At 40.1% G+C, this 21,389-nt stretch overlaps 2 protein-coding genes across 2 annotated transcripts; one reads left to right on the top strand and one right to left on the bottom strand.

The window, feature by feature from the left end:
- Window positions 1-456: 456 nt before the first annotated feature.
- Window positions 457-8,732, bottom strand: LOC131255783 (serine carboxypeptidase-like 32). The gene is made up of 10 exons (XM_058211442.1): window positions 8,292-8,732; window positions 4,196-4,300; window positions 3,976-4,071; window positions 3,191-3,283; window positions 3,009-3,091; window positions 2,213-2,500; window positions 1,584-1,714; window positions 1,345-1,440; window positions 943-1,048; window positions 457-683 (listed from the first exon to the last, which is right to left on the bottom strand). The coding sequence occupies exons 1-10, from the start codon at window positions 8,596-8,598 to the stop codon at window positions 537-539; spliced, it is 1,452 nt and encodes a 483-aa protein (XP_058067425.1). The 5' UTR covers window positions 8,599-8,732; the 3' UTR covers window positions 457-536.
- Window positions 8,733-18,542: 9,810 nt separating this feature from the next.
- On the top strand, window positions 18,543-19,892 carry LOC131230526 (caffeoylshikimate esterase). Its single transcript, XM_058226464.1, has one exon. It carries the CDS (start codon window positions 18,591-18,593, stop codon window positions 19,749-19,751), a length of 1,161 nt encoding a protein of 386 aa, XP_058082447.1. The 5' UTR covers window positions 18,543-18,590; the 3' UTR covers window positions 19,752-19,892.
- The last annotated feature ends 1,497 nt before the right edge of the window (window positions 19,893-21,389 follow it).

Genomic DNA, 21,389 nt, shown 5'->3' on the forward strand with positions numbered 1-21,389 from the left:
CGCGTCCAATGGAAGGTGGGAATGGAACTTAATCAATTTCCATATTGAGTGATTCGCAATTTGTAAAATTTATTCCCGCATTTGAAATGCGCATCTAGATCACATAAACCTCAAATAATTTCCTCCAGTATCTCCTCCCCATCATTCCTAGTGGTGTGGCCCACAGATCCTAACATCAAGTTAGGCACTTGATGGACGGAGATGTGACACACAGCTGCTTTCAATAGATATTGTAAGAATTCCGGTCCCTTGATGATGAAGCATCCAGCACAATTGTACAGTACTCTTAGAGTGGCACGTGCTACTTGCATTGCATTTCCCAAACCATGATAACACGATGAAATATTATTACTATTGAGAAGATGTATTGAGCTTACATTGCATTTTCTTTTTTATCTTATATTCTCGTCTGAAATAACATCTACGTATCTCTCTCTCTCTCTCTCCCTCTCTCTCTCTCTCTCTAATATCTTGACCACATAGTAATTTGGCTCAAAATCAATGGCAGATTGAGAGAAGCAATCGGAGCCGTTGAGTCATCGTTCCAACGGTGGAATAAGCCCGGCGAGAAAAGACGTAAAGAAAGCCAAAGACTCGCTTGGTTTAAAAATAGGGACGGCATGGCCAGCTCCTCTAAATGTTGCAAAAGTGAGCCCATCATACTCCTGTAACCATCCACCTACCTGCATCCATTTAGTCCCACAATCATCAAATACACACGTGTACGTTGTTGCATGCATGTCTAAATATTTCTGTATGATCCCGAAGGTACTGATATATTGTTGCACGCATGTCTTTATATTTACATGCTATGTATGTATAAATCTATGTATGATGTACAAATGCATGTCTTTATATCTCACACCCTCTGCATACACAGGGGGACAGAGATGGATAATAGTAATCAAGGTTAAATTGGTAAATTGGCAGACTGAAGATTACCTGTTGCTGGTGATACCAGTACCTCCATGAGCGAGTTATAGGAAGTCCCAACTCACTCAAACTATATCTAGTAGACAAGACTGGAACTCTCCCGTCTGTATCCCCACTGACCCAAAAACCCCAACATAAATCAGTAACTTTCTATATTACAATGCATGGAAAAATCAAATTGTGCTTTGCTAAACCTGCTCAAACATCTGTGTCAAAGCCACACCATGTGGATGACTCGGCCCGTAAAAAACAGGACATTCCATTCACAAGAATAGCAAAAAATGAATGAACTACAATGGTCCAGATTCAAAAAAGCTACATGGTGGTGCCCATGTGAGTGTCACACACACACATTTCATGTTGGCACGTGTGGCTGCATGTAGAGGGAGGAGCGTGTATACTGTCATGTACCTGTAGACCCATATTCTAAGCCCAGCTGCAATAAGCTTCTTGTATATGGGAAGAACCGAAGCCTTGGAATCTTTCCATCCTTCAAAAATTTCATTGCTGCACTCACAGTTATAAAGAACTTCTATTAACTTATTTTCTATTGGGTGATCAAATTACATAAATATCCCTAAATTTTAAAAATCCACAACAATTTTCATTACATGAAGAGAGAGAGAAAGGGAGAGAGTATTATGCATTACTTGCAGATGCTCCAGTTCTTTAGGAGGTGGCCATCAGAAACATGGAGGGCCTTCTGAACCTCAGGTTTGTTGTAGAAAACTTTCGCATAGTTGTCGAGGCACGGATCATAACCGCCCATGACCCTTGGCATCTGATCATCAACATCAACATCAACATCATCATCATCATCATCATCATCTCCAGATACTTTATGGACTAAATCTCAGGGTGTTTTCCGACCATTACTTAAGCATAATGAAACATCCACCATAGTATCACAAACACATCTAGCATGTCCATATCATGTGCTCCACTGTGAGTGGAACAACCCTAGAAAACACTAATTGGATGATCCTAACCATCAAATGAATGGTTAAATGGAAATTCTCCACAGTTGGAATTCAATGGTTGATTTCAAACTGTTGAGATCATCTTCCCACTGAATGCGATTCTTGGGCTATGCTCTTCATCCACAATTGCCAAACACTAGACTGTCTGGATTGAGGTGGATGAGCAATCACCATCAGAAGAAGGAACAGTGGAAAACACCCACATTGTAGTCGAGCCCCTTTATTCCATGCACAACTGAAAATCACCTTAATTCTTAACAAATGACAAGAAAGCCAAACTCAAATGGCTCATCACTTACCATCTTAGATGAGGACCTGTACATTATTTGCATTCCTTCATCATCCGAACTGGTTGAATTGCGTGTGCACACTGATGTATAGAGGCTATAGATATCAATATGTTTATACTGATTAAGGACCTCATCCACGGCGTTAGTGCAATCCTCATTGTCCCATGTATTGTTGCTGTGGAAGTCGCACGATCTTTTTATGATTTGGTGAGTTTCGTCCGACACAACAGCATGGCTCCATGCATAGTCCACCAGACCTTGCCAGTCATGACCATCCGATGTTTCCGGATTGCCCAACTGAATTAACATGAAATTTTAGTGGTGATAATGACAAGTACTTTGTGTGAAATTTCATGAAATTTGATTCAACCAGACTCACCCTTAACAATGCCTGGGTCTCTCTGAGATGGGGAATTATTCTACCTGATTTTTAGGCCTTTATTGGGCCTGAACCTGAAGTTGGGACTACTACTATAGAAGCCCCAACCAAGAACTGGTTATGACCGCTTGTCAGAGTTTTGGGTCGACCCTTGTCTGTTTTTAGAAATGATTAACAAAAGGGCAATGCATGGGCCCATCTTTCAGTCCCATTAATGAATAGTCAGCATAAAGCAGCTGTCCCATTGTCACTGGAATCTAAGGGTGCGAGTGGTTGTACCAAATATCATGAAGTTTCATGATTAATCAGTCTAATTTAGTCAACTTGTCATGATATTCCATGAAACATGGTGCAACCAAACACACCCTAGGCAATTACTGATAGAGCAAACATATGGTAGTAGAAAGGGGATAGAAACGATCATACCAAGAAACCCTTGAGATCGATGTATAGGGAGGGGTCCTTGTTTCTGTCATATATAAGCTCAGCTAGCTCTGGAACATATTTTCCTGTGTTCGTACATGTCACATCCCACAAAATATTAATCCTGATTAAGCACCTCTCCATTGACATGGATTCAAAGAAGGTTGTCAAAGGTGGAAAATTACCAGCGTAGCTCTCGCCAGCAATAAAGAAATTTTGCTTCCTGTATGACGGGAACTTAGCGAACCACTTGTGCAGGAAAGTGTATGACTCGTTCGCTGTTCATAGAACAGTGCCATACAAACCAATGCAGGTTATTAAAACTTCATAATACCCTCATTAAGCTAGAAATAGGCAAAAAATCTTGAAGGACATCACATGGAGAGAACAAACCTGTTTCCACCTGCCAACGTGGTACTTGTGTGGGACATCCAGGCCATGTATCAGGAGGGCTTCTCCCACCAGATGGCCGAGCCCTAAAATCAGGCTGGTTGACTCATTGGTCAGGTGGCGCATGCACCAAATAATGGCTCAAAAAAAAAAAAAAAAAAAAAAAACATTTCCTGTCCACATCCAGTGTGTAATGGTGGCTCACCTAATGGCCAGACTGGCCTGATTATGGGCCCAGGTCATCTACATGATGGGGCCCACCTGAGGAACCACTTGGACACCCTGTACACATGCCAGGTTTGTCATGTTTGGTTGCATATGGAGGTGGATTTGCAAACGTGATCGCAGACATGGCATACTCTGATATAATCAAGCATATTGTGTATGTTGGCACAAGCGTAGCTTACAAACACAGACATACACACATAAGAAGGTCATTTTTAAACCTGTGGATAGGTTTTCAAAGGGATTAGAAACATCTTCTATGGCCTTCACAACTAAAGATGCAAACACAATCAAAGTGTACAGTGCAAGAGTTACAAACTGCAGCCTGATGTAAACGCATGTCATGCAAACATACCTGTGAAGTCATCTCCAAGAATACTGTAATCGCTTGTTGTGTTTGAGTAGGAAAAGCCCACTCCCACGGGAGACTCCAGGAACAACATGTTGGCCTCTGCAGCATATCATGAAAATTTATATACCATTTTCCCTACTATATGCATGTGGAAGAATGCATGCATGTTTAGATGTGTATATATGTGTATGGTGGCATGTATGATGTGAATATATTTCAAGACCTTTGTTCCATGAGTAAGGATTGAATTTAAGCCCTCCATCTGAATCAATGATGAAAGGACCAATCTCTTGTGTTGCTCCATAGCCCACTGAAGAACAACCAGGACCTGCAATACAAAAACAACTTCACATTCTCCTCCAATATTCATAAAGGGAAAAATTCCATTTTCCATATCATATCAGGAATTTATTGGTAAGATTAAACGATCCATGTCTTATGAATATTTATACCAACAAATTCCATTAGCATCACGAAAATATTAGGTCATTAGGTTTGACCATTTCAGAGTCTTTAAATTCATATGAGGAAGAAATTTTTTACTATACATATTAAATGAAGCTTTAAATTTTATTTTATTTTTCATTTTATTCTTTTAAGAGAAAAATTAAAGAACTGATGAACTTAGGAGAAACATATAGGTTGTATTGTACAGTATCAAAATTGTGTCTAAGGGTGCATTTGGTTGCACCAAATATCTCATGAGTTTGGTGTTGAATTTTATGACATTTAATAAAATCTGGTCCAACCAAACACACAGTAAGGCATTGAAAGGGACACCAAGAAAATGATGTTTTGAATACTATTTTCATTCAGTAGAAAAAAGGACCAAAACAGGATATTCCTATGTCTACACCGTGTATAATTTCTGGCAGGAAAAATTAACTGCAATTAGTCATTGAACACCACTAAATCATGCAATACAAAAGGATATGAAAAGGGTTTTAAGTTAAGTCTTAAACTACACTAGAAGAAGACGTTTGCCACAAAATGTCTTGCTTGGTGTCATTTTGGATGCTTGGGACCGTAGCCATTGGATTTGAGGTCATATTTGGTGATCCAAACCATTGATTCGAGGAGACAAATTTTAGGGGCATTGTTTCAAAATACTTTAAGATTGGAATATTTAAACATTTGGTAACAATTGTTGAGGAAATAACCTTAAAATGTTGGGCCGTTAAAGGATAATATGTTCATAGAATGAGTTTGGCCGAAATGAGTGTTCAGATGGATGAGTAGCAGGACACAGAAAAATAGGATCAGAAATTAATGCATTCGAAAGAACTTAAAACTCTTACCAGTGGGTAACAAGATAAGGGAAAGTATACAACGATTTAGTCACGACTAAGAATCATGTTGCTTAGAAGAGACTAGGTATAATTTTCCCATGGTGTGGTCTGCCTAAGAAGAATGGCTGCACATTCGACGGCTATAGACTCAACAGTTTAGTTTTTTTATTTTTTTTTTAAACGTGGAGGCATGGTAGGAGCTGCTACTTAACCTTTGAGGGAATTCTGCGCATGTGATGGTGACTAGGGTATCAATGGGCCGGGCTCCGCTTGAAAAGTCAGAATTTGAATAGGGCTGGCCCAGCCCAAAATAGTTCAAAATCCTGGCCAAAACCTAGTCTAGGCCTGGCCCGTTGACAGCCCTAGTCATGACGTGTCTAGAAAGAGAAATTTTTTATACTCTGGCAAGGTGTGATGGATGATACACAGGCACTTAGAATTACATACATAAAATGCAAGCAGTCAAACTAAACGGTCCAAATTATGGTACCCGTGTAGATGTAACATAAACCAAAAAACTGAGCTTATTATTTGATTAGCTAGCTACCAATCTATCAGATTGGTGGACAATTATTGGACGGTTTAAAAAAATAAAAAAATCCAACGTCCTATTTCCTCAAACAATTGTCCACAAATGGGTGGTTAGGATTGTTCAACCAACCAATCTTCGGATTTTGACCAGGCGACAGTGGGTTACACACACGGTCTAATCTGTTTATTTGAGTCAACAGATGCCACGTCAATAATTTCAGGGTGCCCGCGTATCAAGCGTCATACCCAGGATGATGAGTATGTCCAGGAAAATGTTCTCTCACCACAGAAGTAGAAGGCCCAACCAAGATCACAGCTATGTGTTACTCCGTTGGGTCCCACATGAACCATCCATATTCTTAATTACTTCTGCAAGTAAGCTATCATCCCAAAATCACACCTCAATGACGATTCGTACCTTCAATTTTTAATTGAATATTATCCAATGAAAATTCTTCTTTAGTGTTCTAAGCTCAATTAGAAATGATGATAGTCAGAGTCATCTGATCAGCCTTGTTTGATTAGGCTGGCCTTTAAAGGATGGTTGATATTTAATCCGCACTTAAATTCAAAAGCCGATTAACTGGATACCTTGTGGACCGACTGTGACTCATTGGTTTTGTATCCACGCCGTCCATTCCTTTCGTCAGTTCATTTTAGAGCATGAGGCCAAAAATGAATCATATCCAAAGACCAATTGGACCACATCACGGAAACACATGTTAATGCCACCCACCATTGAAAACTTTCGAAAGCCCAACCAACCTATTCATAAGGTCAAAAAAGACCAGGATGAAATGAAAATACAAACATCAGCTTGATAAAAAAAGCTTCCGTAACCTAAGAATATTTTTAACGGTGGGTGTTTAATCCCACTGTTTCCCGTGGTGCGTTCCACTTGATCTATATGGATTTGCTTCATTTTTTCTATCATGTTATAAAATGATTTGGAAAAACGGATGGACGGTGCAGATAAAATGCATAAATCACGGTGACCCCCAAAGCGCATGCCACTGTGGATTATCCCTGGTTGCAGGGTCACCGGACAAATTCACTTCCATGAAAATCGGAGGTTTGCTAAGCCCATACGCGTGTACAGCTCGACTAATGCACGCGCCAACAAATGTGCCGGCAAAAATAAATCCAAGCCAGCTTCTATGTATTTTCCCTACCCTAAGAATCAGGTCGGTCCATAGTCGGCTGGGCCAAAATTAACTCAACAAGTGTATGGTTGTAACAAAGTTTGCAGAAGATTTTCTGACACATCTACTTATTTCTAACGTGATGGCACACCTACTAAGCGTAACACCTTTATCTTTGTGAACTAACATATAAATTGTGAGGTCTACCTGATGGATGGCTTAGATTTTGAACATGTTTGCCAGGATAGCATACATGTGTTCAGTAGCTGAATCGTGCACGCGTGTGGGCATAGCATCGCTCTTAAAATCATCTAACGTTAGAAAAAAAAAGACAAAAAAAACGATGACTATTTTGAGGACACCATCAAACCTGACTGCCAGGCGCCAGTGATAGGCGCATCATTATCAAATACATGCATCTGCAGCCACTCATCCAGTGAGAGATCGTGAGGCGTCTGCTATAGATCATATGGCGTGGTAGGGCCGGAATACGGTGGAGCCATCTCTCGACAGGCACGGATTGGATACTACCCCACCATGATGTATATGTTTTATTCACATCCTCCATCTATTTTGATAAATCATTTTAGGGCATGAGCTCAGAAAAGAGTTAAATTGAAGGCTCAAGTGGACCATACCACTACGAGTAGCCGTGGGAATTAAATTACTACCGTTTGAAAACTTCCAACGGTCTACAGAAGTTTTAGATCAAGCTGATAATTATATTTTTCCTTTATATATGTCTATGTGACCTTATAAGTGGGATGAATGGCAAATAAGCAAAACCAGGAAATTTTTAACCTTAGGAATTGAATTCCTACTACTACTTGTGGTGTAGTCCACTTGAGCCATTTATCTGTCTCATTTTTTGGGCTCAAGCCCTAAATGAACCGCCAAAGTTGTTAGACAGCGTGAATAAAACAAATACATCATCGTAGCCCCAAAGTCCCTAATAGGAGCATCTACCTATGTCCTGGTGGGGTAATGCCCAATCCGCGCCCGTACACATGGCATGTATGTGTATAAATCCTGAACGGCAATTTGCACGGCAAATGGTTTAAATACCACATCAATGTACGGTGGAGAGATAGCTCTACCATATTCAAGCCCTCGTACGATGGCTTTAACCAGTCAATGCATGGCCCAGAACGTCACATGAATTGCATGGCCCATGAAGCGCATCATACGGCCTATTATATAAACACTAGCGTTCATGGTCAATGTCACATGGGCAGGAGGCATGTAACAAAAAACATGTGACATGTCTCACGATAGGTCGACGCAATGCCCTGTGACACATGTCACATCGACTATTCACACAAGCAATGAAAAGTAAAGCTTCGAATAATGTCCTTACCTCCGTTGAGCCATAGTACCAGAGGTTTCTCCTCGGGGTGTACCATCGCCTCGAAGAACCAGTAAAAGAGTGCTCGACCGTTCTTCTCGTCCACCGTCACGTATCCCGCATAGTGCTTGAAACCCACGATAGGCTGACCAGGCAAGTCAGTCACAACATCCCCTTCACTCTCCAAGTAGCCCACCACCCTCTTCTGTGACCACTGCCCATTCCTCACACCCAAGACAGGCTCCACCCCAAAGAGTCCAATGGCCCACATCAAGCATCCCATCTTACATAGGAAACCCAAAACCTTCATCATACCCATTCGTTATAAGGACCTCAGAAAACGACCTTGCTGCTCAACATCTCTTGACAAGTCCCAACAACACTAGGACACGGACCTTAGAAGAGCCTATGATATATATAGGCCTAAGAGCATGAATACACTACATCAAAGACATAAGATCATGATCTTAGAAAAGGTATAATAAAATTATAGTATGTGAAATAGGCCTACCTATATTTATTGGGATGGCAACTGTGTGGCATCTGACATGGATTTTAGGCAGGATGAATGTGGAGCCTTTTTCTGCATGGTTATGGCTGAGTGGAGTCTCCATGTATATTGGTGGTTGTTGAAATTACAGTCGCTAGAGAATTCCTATTCCCGGTACACTGTCATTTATGTACCTTCGCTGGAGCTTTGATTAGACCGGACGCGAGTGTAAGGTAGAAGGCAATCCGCGTCCGCTACCACATGTGCCGACATGTCACATGTGAAAGAGATCCAATCCATCCATCAAGGGATTACCTTCCCATTACGTAGTAGATGAACTGATACAAGAATTAGGTTGGTCCACTTAGTTAGGTGTGACATGGTTTACGAAACAAATGTACGGCTGAGACAAACGGCCAAAATTTTCTAAGCCGTGGAACTGTTTCAAACGTCATGGCCCACCAAATCACTAGACCAGACTGATTGTTGGGCAAAAACATCTACACGATTGATTGGACCACCTGATGGAGGAATTGTATATTGTATGCGTATGCACACTGGCACACGTGGTTGTGTGTAGACGGTATATATGGCATGTACACGTGTGTGAAAACCTCGCAGTTTAGGTTCAATGAATAGATTTCATGTGCCCGGGGCAGGGGAGTTCCTGTAGTCGGAAGCCACAGAGATGCTTGTGACAAATCCACTCCGTCCATCAGATTTTCAAGAAAATAATAGGTGAAGGATCTATACATAAGGAAGATCAAAAGCTAATGTGGGCCACACCACACGAAACAGTGGGAACGGAAACGTCCACCGTTGAAACCTTCCTTTAGGCGGCCATGATGTTTATATGCTAATCCAAACGGTTCATACGGTTATTATTACTCAGATAAACTTTAGGCTCAAATATCATCCTGATACGAAACTTATGTGGCCACCACAAAGTTTCCAATGGCGGGTGTTCCATCCCTGATATTTAGCATCGTGTGGCGTACACAAAGTTTCCAATGGGCCGCAAACAGCTTCCGACTACAGGAACTACTATACATTACGATGTAAATCTAGCATTAATGAAAATTTCTATGAGATATCCGTTGCAAATCCTCCCATTGATATTTATGACAAATGCATGAACTGCTGTTTACAGACCATTGGTATTCTCAAGGAGCAACAGAGAGGTGGTAGTGGGCAGGGACCAGGCCCAATTAGGTGATGCCCGATCCCTGACCGCTTATTTATTGGGCCTGAAATTCAATCATGAGGCCAGCCATCTATTTGGGCAATTCTGGCGGAGGCTGGACCTAATCCTGCACCACAGGTCTGACGCAGGGGAGAACGTGAGGTCGAGCACCGTCTTCCTCAAGAGGATAACTATTCCGAATCCACGGAACTTCTCTGGACTCCTCACAGAGACTTCTCGAATCCACGAGAAAAGAAAGCAGAAAATAGAAATAAATTCTAATAAATTCGAAATTGATTGATGAATTATTGATGATTTTCATAATGTGTGTCCTTACACCATTAATATAGAAAAAATAAATAAACTAAAATTCGTAATTACCAAAAATAGCAAAATTCTAACTCTAATAAAAATCCTAATTCTAATAAAACTCTTCTAAGGCCTAATTTCTAAAAATAAAAATTGCAAATAAACTTTCTCTAGAAGAGTCCTAGTATAACTAAAATTTATTTCTAAAAGGAAAGAAAATCTAAAACTCTAAAAAATATTAAAAAAATCGGAATTACTAAAAATAGTAAAATTTTCCTAAAAATTCGTTTTTGAGCTGAAAGCGCGCCTTTTCTGACGAAACGGACAGATGCGACCCACAAAGTGGGTCGGTTCACCTCGGATGGCCCATTTCAATAAAGATTGATAGGTTGTGCGCCCCGTAACGATACCCGGATCAAAAGTTATAGTCAATTCACGGTCCATCTTCTTTTGGCTCAACCATGCTAGGAACGTGTCTGTGACAGGTTCTACATCAGACCCCTCCACTTGAAAAAAACTCGTCCTCGAGTTACGCAAGAGACTTGGCACATGAGTCTGAGATAACTTCTGACGCCGATGTTCATTAAACTTTTTTTTGTACTTGGCATTAAGCTTTTGAGCCGATACGATACATATACTCATGCTTTCCTTGACTTGACTAATATCGATTAATTCCTTCACATCTGTCTTCAAGATTTCATATTTTTTCTGATAATGTGAGCAATTAGGCGGACTTACCCCTGCGATAGGATCAACGTGATTTTGCATATCTCGTATGGGAGGTAATTTATTAGGGAGTTTATCGAGTACAACCCCCTTGAACTCCTGCGATACTGGTTCCAAATCCTCTAAGATATTTACAAGTTCCACATATTTTTTCTCTTCAACTACTGCATATATGTCTCCCGTTTCCTCAGATTGTTTAACAAAGGCCTGTTCAGTCATGAGAGATTGTCCCTCCACTTTAGAAGTCTTGAGTTGGCTCACCGTTCCCATAGAGGTCACATGTTTTCCACTGATGAATCTTGTGGTTTGTTGCAACTCCGTTTTGACCCGGTCACCTCTCGCCGACAAATAATAGGATTTCTCTGCATAACCCTTTAATGATTGGTTATCTTGCCAATAATTTTGATTTTGTTGGAATAATACCTGATCGTAATTGGTAGGGAAGAATCGCATGCACAATAACTTCTTCATCCGCGACCACGTGTGGATTGGCGCCTTCATCCGTCTCGTTCGCTCGAGTTGAAGTTGTTCCCACCAATCTGAAGCTCTGCCCGTCAACTTGTAGGCTACGAGTTTAACTTTCTTTTCTTCCATTATGTTCATGTAGTCAAAGAAACGTTCGACTTTAAGCAACCAATCGAGGAAGTCCTTGAAGTAGAGTTGACCATTAAAACTAGGAAGATCGACTTTCATCTTGAATTCTTGATCCATCTGATCCATCTGATCAATGGCTCGTCTAGGATGCTGTAAAATCATGTTGCTAGATCCCACTTTATTAGGAGGGATCCTGTGGTTCACTGATAGCGTCGCCCTACGATCAATATGATTACTAATTCTAGCAATTGTTGATGGTGGATCACCACCATGAACACGGAGCTGCCCTAGGGCCTCCGCCAAACGATCCGCCATGCGATCAATGGAAGCCTGCAGCCCTTGCATGGCTTGCCGATTCTCTCGCCGTGCTGCTTCGAAAGCTGCCGCCGTTAAAGGTAAATTCCCTGGAACACCGCCCATGGGATTGTTGCCCGACCCGTCGTTAGAAGCCATCAATCCGAGGAGAAACCTCGCTTTGATACCAAACTGACGCAGGGGAGAACGTGAGGTCGAGCACCGTCTTCCTCAAGAGGATAACTATTCCGAATCCACGGAACTTCTCTGGACTCCTCACAGAGACTTCTCGAATCCACGAGAAAAGAAAGCAGAAAATAGAAATAAATTCTAATAAATTCGAAATTGATTGATGAATGATTGATGATTTTCCATAATGTGTGTCCTTACACCATTAATATAGAAAAAATAAATAAACTAAAATTCGTAATTACCAAAAATAGCAAAATTCTAACTCTAATAAAAATCCTAATTCTAATAAAACTCTTCTAAGGCCTAATTTCTAAAAATAAAAATTGCAAATAAACTTTCTCTAGAAGAGTCCTAGTATAACTAAAATTTATTTCTAAAAGGAAAGAAAATCTAAAACTCTAAAAAATATTAAAAAAATCGGAATTACTAAAAATAGTAAAATTTTCCTAAAAATTCGTTTTTGAGCTGAAAGCGCGCCTTTTCTGACGAAACGGACAGATGCGACCCACAAAGTGGGTCGGTTCACCTCGGATGGCCCATTTCAATAAAGATTGATAGGTTGTGCGCCCCGTAACAATACCCGGATCAAAAGTTATAGTCAATTCACGGTCCATCTTCTTTTGGCTCAACCATGCTAGGAACGTGTCTGTGACAGGTTCTACATCAGGTCTAAAGTAAAACTGACCAGCCATGCAGAACAGGCCCAGTAGCCCAATAGGCCACGCCAGCCTACTGGGCTAAAAAATCATTTAAAACTCCACTTCCGTGAATAAATTTGCAAATATAAACGTTTAATTCCCACATTTAAGACAGACAGAGGATGTGGAGCTAGCATTGTGGGGAAACGGATATTGAATACTCCCCCTGCCGCCAGCCAATGGCTGCTGGTCGGTGCTCTGTGGGCCCTACCATAATGTATGTGCTTCATCCATGCCGTCCATATATTTTTCCAGATAATTTTATGATTTAAGACCAAAAATGAGGTATATCCCAATCTCAAATGGACCACATTACAGGAAAAGTGTTTAATAAGCGTGGACCATTAAAAACCTTTTAGGGGCCATGAAAGTTTTGGATCAAGCTGATATTTGGTTTTTCCCTTCATCTGGTCCTGTATGACCTAATCAACAGATTGGATGTCAAATAAACAGTACAGTGGGCCTTAGGAGTATTTTAATGGTGGATATCCAATCACCATTGTTTTCTTGTGGTGTGGTACACCGGAGATTTATATCCCTCTCATTTTGGTCATGCAAATCTAAAATAATCTTTAAAAATGGATGAACGGAATGGATGAAACACATACATCATAGTGGGGCCCACAGAGCACCGACCACCGGCCACGGGGCTGATGGCAGGGGGAGTAGCCAATTCGTTTCCCATTGTGGAGCCTTCGATATTAGCTATTTTCTTTATTACTATTTATTTTGAAGATTTTTTTCCCCCAAATTGGCCCCCAAGATTTGACACGTGGAGCTAGCACCAGGTTTGACCATTGATCCTCTATCATTTCTAGATCTGACCATTGATTAGCCTTTGTCACTAGATCTGACCATTGATCTTCGTCCAATATCACTTGCTGCCATTGATCTTTCGTTATAACTATGCCTGACATAATCCTTCCATGAGTCAACGACCCAACTATTGGTCATCCATTTCCCGCAAGTCTGACAGCAAATCTTCCAATATTCTTAGATTTGACCGTTGATTATCCACTATCACTTGATCTGACCATTTATAACCACTAATTGGTCTTTCATCTTTTTGAAATCTACCATTGATCCTCCATTACCACTAGATCTGATCATTGATCCGTTGGGCATCCATTGTCATTCCATCTTAGATATTGATCTGTCATTAGTCTCAGACCCGACTGTTGATAATCCAATATTAGTACATCTGACCGTTACTCTTTCATTTTTAATTATATCTGACCCTAGATCTTCCATTCTTTTCTAGATTCTACCATTAATCATCCATTAAGACTAGATCTAACTACTGATCTTCAATTATTAGATATGACTATTAATCCTACACCATTGTTTGATCTAACTGTTGATCATCCATCACCGCCAGATTCCACCACTATTGTATATCTATCATCATTGTTGAATCACACGTTCTCACCATTAATCTTTAGCACCGGCTTCTTTTTTATCAGTCAAAGATAAACAGAGGATTGTTGGTACTTGTCATCCAATGTTTGTTTGGTCTACAATATCGTCTTTGCACTATCAGCTGTTATCTAGACCAATTCACCTCATTGGTTCGCATTTTCAATGGCTGCATGTGTTAGGATAGACATGTATCCTTTAAAAAATTTTAAAAAAAGATAGACAAGTACAGATGCCGAATCTATCAAACACTTATCCCCTCTCAAACTCCATCCACTCTAAAAAATAATAAATTCAATTTAAAAGGTAAGAAAGTAAAATTTTCAATACCAATCCATAACAACTAGGCTCCCAACACATGGAGATTATTTCAAAAGCAGAGTAGGATTCTAGTGACAAGGGACAGAATTAATAACAATGGCATTGATCTTATTTTGGGCAGTTAATATGTTTGCTTACTAGTGTTGCGAAAGATGGAGGTGAGAAGAAAAATAAGCGATGGAAGTCGTTCAAAGACACCCTTCTTTTTAAAAAAATTTTCTATGCTTACAAAATATTGTCTATGTTTAAACCGGAATGGAGTAAGATGTGAAAATTAACCATGTTTTAATTATAATTAAGTGGTGGGGACATGTGCCACATGGTATTCTGTAGGCACTATGACCCATTTCTTCACATGCGGTGGTGGGTTGCGGCTCTACAATTTCCACATGGCACAACGTGATTCAGCTTCATGACATGGCGCAGCCCCCTCAGAGAGGAATCGGCTATAGAATGAAATATGGTGTTATTTCACTGCATTTCGTCATCAATGGGTGGAAAACAGTTTTCCATGTGACCGCTCTTGTGGGTTGTGACTATGGTCCAAGAATCTAAAAAACAGTCATGGAAGAGCGTTGAAATTCAGTTGTTGAAGCATGACTTGGATTCCAACTTATTTCTAGTTGGGAGATCATATTACAAAATTCCTAGGAAAGTGATATTTACATCCACCCTGATTAATTTTCATACACAACCCATTTTCGATTTTGTTAATAATTATACTACAATTTTGTACCATTTCATCCCAAAAATAGAAAATGGGAGCATGCAAATCCATCAGGATGGGTGAAAATAGTGGCCACATTTTCTATCTTGTCTTCTTTTTGGAAATCAAAATCTCAGCTGATGGCTAGTAAAATCTCTATATAAAATATTACTATATCCCATATACAAACATGACTCACCTTTCCATAACATAGATGTAAACAATAGTTCATTTTTCACTTGAAGGTGGATCACTGTCCTTTTTTTCATCTGTCTAATTGAGGCATAGTCTATCCACGGTGGGACATGATCAACTAATACTTGCGATTACTGAACCATAGGTCCTATTTGTCAGAACTGAGAAAAAAAAAAAAAAAAACTGTGCATACAGTTCAAGGATGCGTGGGCCAAGTTTCAGAGCATTCTTCTTAGTTTAGAAGTTTTAGTATTATTATTATTATTTTAATTGGATATTCATGGCTGACCTTGTCCCTGTGTGAGAAAACATGACACCCACGTGGGGTTTACCTGTATGGGTGTTGTGGATTTCACCCCTTCTCCTACCACCCCTAACTACATAATACTAATTTAATATACCATATGAAAAATGCAATCCATGTTATGTTTATCTCTTCATCTAATACAGTGGGTCATAATCATGGCTTAATTTTGGTGGTCCATTGCGTGTTGGAAGGGTGACCAGTCACATTAGCGTCCAAAATGGAGTAGCGCACTACCTCTTGCATGCTGCATAGAGTGATTAGGACCACGAGCTGCGCGTCACACCTCCTGGCGCATTCATGGAAAAGCATCAGAATCCATGGGTTTGATGTGATGAGGACCAGCAAGATACTCGTGACAATCCATCATGAGCATAGTTAGTAAAATAGCATGCGGCTAAAAACGGTTAAGGAAAATGTCTTTGTTTAATTTGGTTTTGATCATTAAAAAGGTCAATTTGTTGGTAAATGAAATGGAGATATAAAAAATTCGAAGAATGAGAAGTCTAAGTTTAATAAAGTTCCAACTCAAAAAAAAAAAAAAAAAAAAGTGCTCAATATGCATATATAGACACTTGTATATATTATATATAAACAAGGTTATAATTAAAACTTCAATTAAAATCATTAAAAAATTCTATATACATAAGCAATGATATACATAGGCAATAGAGGATCGTGGGCTAATATCAAACTTTAGCCCCTAATTCTCATGTAAATCAATCCGTCTTTACTAAAATTTTCACCTACTCAATTCTATGAAGGGGTGGTGACTGGTATCTTCATTTTTTAAATCACCTTTAAACAAAAAAATTTAATAAAAATGCGTTCATTACAAAGATGTGTTTAGTTTTGTCTATCCCAAAAAAATCATTTTTTACATATCTTTTGAGATATACAGAGTTTTAAATGTTGAATCAATTCTATGAGTGCTTTTATTTTTATTTGTTCCCTTCTAATATGGCTTCCGAAGTTTTTGTTACTATGATCACCAGAATGTTATGCATACCCAACCAACAAAAGAATCCGGATTGGAATTGCACTATTAGGCATCGACGCCCAACTGGCTAATTAACAAGCTTGGTCTTGACACTTAGGCCCATGGGTCAGCCCGGTCATTGAACAAGGCTCAGTTAGTAAAGAGGCTGGATCAGGTTGGACAAGGCCTTTTCATTGAGACATAACATGATCCTAGGAGAAGACCTCGTCCACTGATGAGGGTCTGGATTTCAGGTCTGAGAAATAAATGGGCCGGAAGATAGGTAAAGTAAATAGGGGTAATTGGGTTGGGGGCGGGCATTGGGATTTTTTTTTTCCATAAACGGGAAACTCTCTCTCTCTCAAAGCTAAATGAAGGGAGGAGAAATACTCTGGTGACTGATAGGGAGCTAGTTATTATACCACAGCTACGGTGCTGTGGGGCCTCCCAATTAGAAGCATGGCATGTACTTTAAATTTGAATTGCCAAAATAGTAGGACCCCTGGAGATTATTATAACACCGACTAAAAGCATGATCCTGACTGGCCCATTGGTGGATGTCTAATAGAGATGGCAAAAGTAATAAAAAGTCCGAAGTCAACAACTAAGGTCTACCTAATCGGAGTTTAGATTGTCTAGCCAGTTCCATTTTGGGGATATGGCGAATCTCTGGCGAGCCCCACTATATCAGTGTGGATTTCAAGTACATGCCACTTGAATGAGTACACCACACCATGGGTCAATCTTCAAGTGATTCTCGCAGTGGCACGGCTTATCTATAGGGTCACAAAAAGATTTGGCCATGTCCAAAGAGAGAAGAAGAAGAAGAAGAAATCACCAACCAGATGATCATAACCACCCGACTCGTTGCCTTTAAATGAACATCTAAAAAGAATAAAGGGTGATCTGAATTTGATGGTTGGCTGTTGTATCTAATCTTTTCTATAGTAATTAGTTTCTTAGGTAGCTATTATATTTAGCTATTGACCTCTATGATTAACAGCTTACGCTTGCTTAACTAATGAATGGATAAATTGACCTTAGAAATTTCTTAGAATTTTACATCTTTAATCGATATTTTTAATTTCCAGAAAAAACTACAAGGGAATAGCTCAACGGAGTGAGCTCATGACAATGTTCACTTGGGTCCATCAATCTATTGGGCCTAATAAGGAATTAGTGTGGCTATCCTGAATCACAAGTCAGCCTAATTTTTTTACTCTAACCTTAACATGGAATTACAAATCTAATAGTTAAGAGTAGATCTCACATACACATTATAGTGGTCCATTCAAAAATCAAGGATGGGCATGAAGTAAAATTCATTGATGGGGCTGTTTCGTGTTTGTTTAGTACTTTATATGCTCCTGAAATCTAAAAATCAGATTTCACCCACTTGACATACTATTCTGAATGTTTGTTTATCACACTTAAAAAGAGTTCTCAACGAAAATTAATCACATATTTCAAGAAAGGGCGACGAAACTGTCAGGGTGGATTTCACATTAGCACCACGGTGGGGCCATCCAAGCCCACCGACACCTGTTCCAAAGTGATGTGAAATAACTTTTATATTTACTAACACTAATTTCTAAGATGGTTGGACGTCCAATTAAATGCGTGTTCTTTTTTATCTTTTCTTGTAAATATAAATAATTTTCTAAAACAATCCTACTCATACGAACACCTACCAGCATGGAATAATAGTGTTACATCAGCCACTTATGTACCAGTGGGACACAAGTGAGCAATATCTGGGCTGTTGATAAAATGGGCCCAGCTATGCCTATGCACCAGTTGAAAATTCAGTTGTATGTTTATGTAAACCGTTGGTTAATTTTTTTATCCATCTGTATATAACTTTTAGTGAGCAAACGGGTTTATCTTTGGGCGAAAGCGCAGAGATGGAGTTGCCAATTGCGCGAGTAGCTTCAGCCGTTTCAATCATCACCAACTCGCCCGATTCACGAATACCAGGTGTAGTCAACCGAGTCAACCCGACTCAGCCGCCGTTCCGACACAGAATCCTCCCTCTGCAAGAAAAGCACAATCGACCAAGACTGTTGCAGGCAGTAAACAAAAGAGAAATCTCCTTCAATACAAACACAAAGATGGAAACCAACGAAGATGGAGAAGTCCATTTCTGGGGAAACATATCTGAAGAGGAGTACTACAAATCCCAAGGCATTCATGCTTCCAAATCCTTCTACACCTCCCCAAGAGGTTTGTCCCTCTTCACTAGATCATGGGAACCCCTCTCCTCCCCTCCACGTGGCATCATCTGCATGGTCCATGGCTATGGCAACGACATCAGCTGGACCTTCCAGTCAACCCCCATCTTCCTTGCCCAAATGGGCTTTGCTTCCTTTGCTCTTGATCTTCAAGGCCATGGACTTTCCCAAGGTCTCAAGGCCTTCGTCCCCAACGTCGGCCTCGTTATCGACGACTGCCTCTCCTTCTTCAATTCTATCAAGCAGAAGCCTGAGTTCAATGGCCTGCCTTGCTTTCTCTATGGAGAATCCATGGGTGGGGCCATCTGCCTTTTGATCCATTTCAAGGACTTCCATGCGTGGAATGGTGCCGTCCTAGTCGCACCCATGTGTAAAATCTCCGATAACGTAAGACCCAGATGGCCCGTCCCGGAAATCCTCTCCTTCGTCGCGAAATTCTTCCCCACCTTGCCAATTGTCCCAACCGCCGATCTTTTGGATAAATCTGTCAAGGTCCCGGAGAAGAAGATTCTCGGTGGGAGGAATCCACGGAGATATGGGGGAAAACCAAGGTTGGGTACCGTATTTGAGCTCTTGCGAATCACAGATTATTTGCATAGTAAGCTCTCGGATGTGAGTCTTCCATTCATTGTATTGCATGGAAGCGCTGATGTTGTTACCGATCCGGATGTGAGTCGGACTCTTTATGAAGCAGCTAAGAGCGAGGATAAGAGCATAAAAATTTATGAGGGGATGATGCATTCACTGTTGTTTGGGGAGACAGATGAGAATGTGGCCATAGTTCGGAATGATATTTTGTCATGGTTGAATCAAAGGTGTCAAAATGCAATGTAGGTTTTGTGAGTTGAATTTCATTCTCAGCCAACCATCATGTGTAACTTGATTGATATGATTGGATTATGTTTTTAAATTGGAGAAGTTGATGTACGCACAGTTCTATTTTCTATTTAATTCTACCCCATTGCTCATTGTTTAGTTTGTGAAATTTGTAAGATGATATTGGATGCTAGATAGTTTTATTTTAGTGGAACTCTTTAAGTCAAAATTGTTTGCGAACATTCCTCATCAATGGGTGAGGATTTCTTTTTCTCATCTCCACTCTAGTGAGAATTGCCTTTTTTGTGTTTGATAAAATCTCTGACTAGAAGGCTTTTCTCACTCTGTGAAAGCAACCAACCAGTGAATGTGTTTGCCAATCGTAGAGTGAATTCCATCCTATATTCCTGGTGTTGGTTAGTCGATGGTTTACTTGCTAAAGGTATCAACATTCTACACAAGTTGTAATCTTCTGCTCACCTTGCCATTCTTTTTCATTTGAATCTCGTGATCCCAATACACCTCAGGTGATAAAATAGCTTATTTTTTTACTTGGTGTTGCAACTGCTGCTCATACATCCTGCTGCCCCTAGCAACTAAGCTCTGATGTTGCTAAGATCAATTAGTGTCAGAGCATAATGTTTTACTCGCCAGGATTTCTTTAGAATGTGTTTCACTCCAATTTCCTACTATGTGGTAATGTGGTTACGTTAAATTAAGTTGGTTGATGCTTGATTGTTATACGTTTTTTTTTTTTTGTTTTTTTTAAAAATTTTTTTAATATTATTGATACCAAAGAGATTTTATTAAGATATGAACAACAAAAAAAAAAAAAAGAACAACGCAACCCAACAGCTACAAAACCAATACAACATGATTACACCATGGGAGTACACATTGGATACAAAATGCATGAGCTGCTACAGCATCCCTAGCAAGCAAGTCTGCTACCAAATTAGCTACCCAAAGAGCATGGCTCAAGCTCCTTGGGCTAGGCCTTGATTTCATCCATCACATCTAACAATTTCATGGGATAGATCCCAGACTTCGCCTCTGAATGACTTGGAGGAAGGGACGGAATGAGATTTTTGAATTACTCTTACTCTACATTGGAGCATTAATGCTTCTGCTGTATTCAAGTCATACGTGCCCTGCAGGAGACCCTGAATGGCCTCAAATATTACTTCACATCATGGGTGGACCCGGAGGAGATGCCATCAAAATTCAGCTTCATAAAACCCAGCAGGGGATGGGAGGCTTCCTGAGTGTGAAAGCCTGGGACGAACAGGGACTGCTCCGAAGTTCACCGAATGATTGTTATGTACATTCAGTCCATTCCATTCTGTATACAGTATTTTCTTCATTCTCCGATATCTATATGTGCCTATTTAGCAAAAAGGTATTTATGGATGTGGCAGCTCATAAGGCTTGCATATGTGCGATTCAATGCGGAATGGATACAGAAAGCAGTTTTGTCAACAGGTGCAATTCAATCCCAATATATAAAATCTACCAGAGCTGGCTCTACTACACACTCCACAATGTGTCCTGCTTATCAGGTGGGCTACAATTCTATGTTGAATATTGCCGTAATGGACCCTTTTCTCATACAAGTGTGACTCACCAGATGCACAGAGTAGACTAGTTTGGGCTAGG

Source organism: Magnolia sinica, chromosome 1, assembly GCF_029962835.1.
Source record: "Magnolia sinica isolate HGM2019 chromosome 1, MsV1, whole genome shotgun sequence".
NCBI lineage: Eukaryota > Viridiplantae > Streptophyta > Magnoliopsida > Magnoliales > Magnoliaceae > Magnolia > Magnolia sinica.

Excerpts from the sequence above, each read along its gene's own strand:
- LOC131255783 (XM_058211442.1), bottom strand. The coding sequence starts at position 8,598 with ATGGGTATGATGAAGGTTTTGGGTTTCCTATGTAAGATGGGATGCTTG. Across the intron at positions 4,072-4,195 it reads TCCTTACTCATGGAACAAAG|AGGCCAACATGTTGTTCCTG; the intron begins GTCTTGAAATAT and ends GATATGCTGCAG. Across the intron at positions 3,284-3,975 it reads TCTTGGAGATGACTTCACAG|CGAACGAGTCATACACTTTC; the intron begins GTATGTTTGCAT and ends TTCTATGAACAG.
- LOC131230526 (XM_058226464.1), top strand. The coding sequence starts at position 18,591 with ATGGAGTTGCCAATTGCGCGAGTAGCTTCAGCCGTTTCAATCATCACC.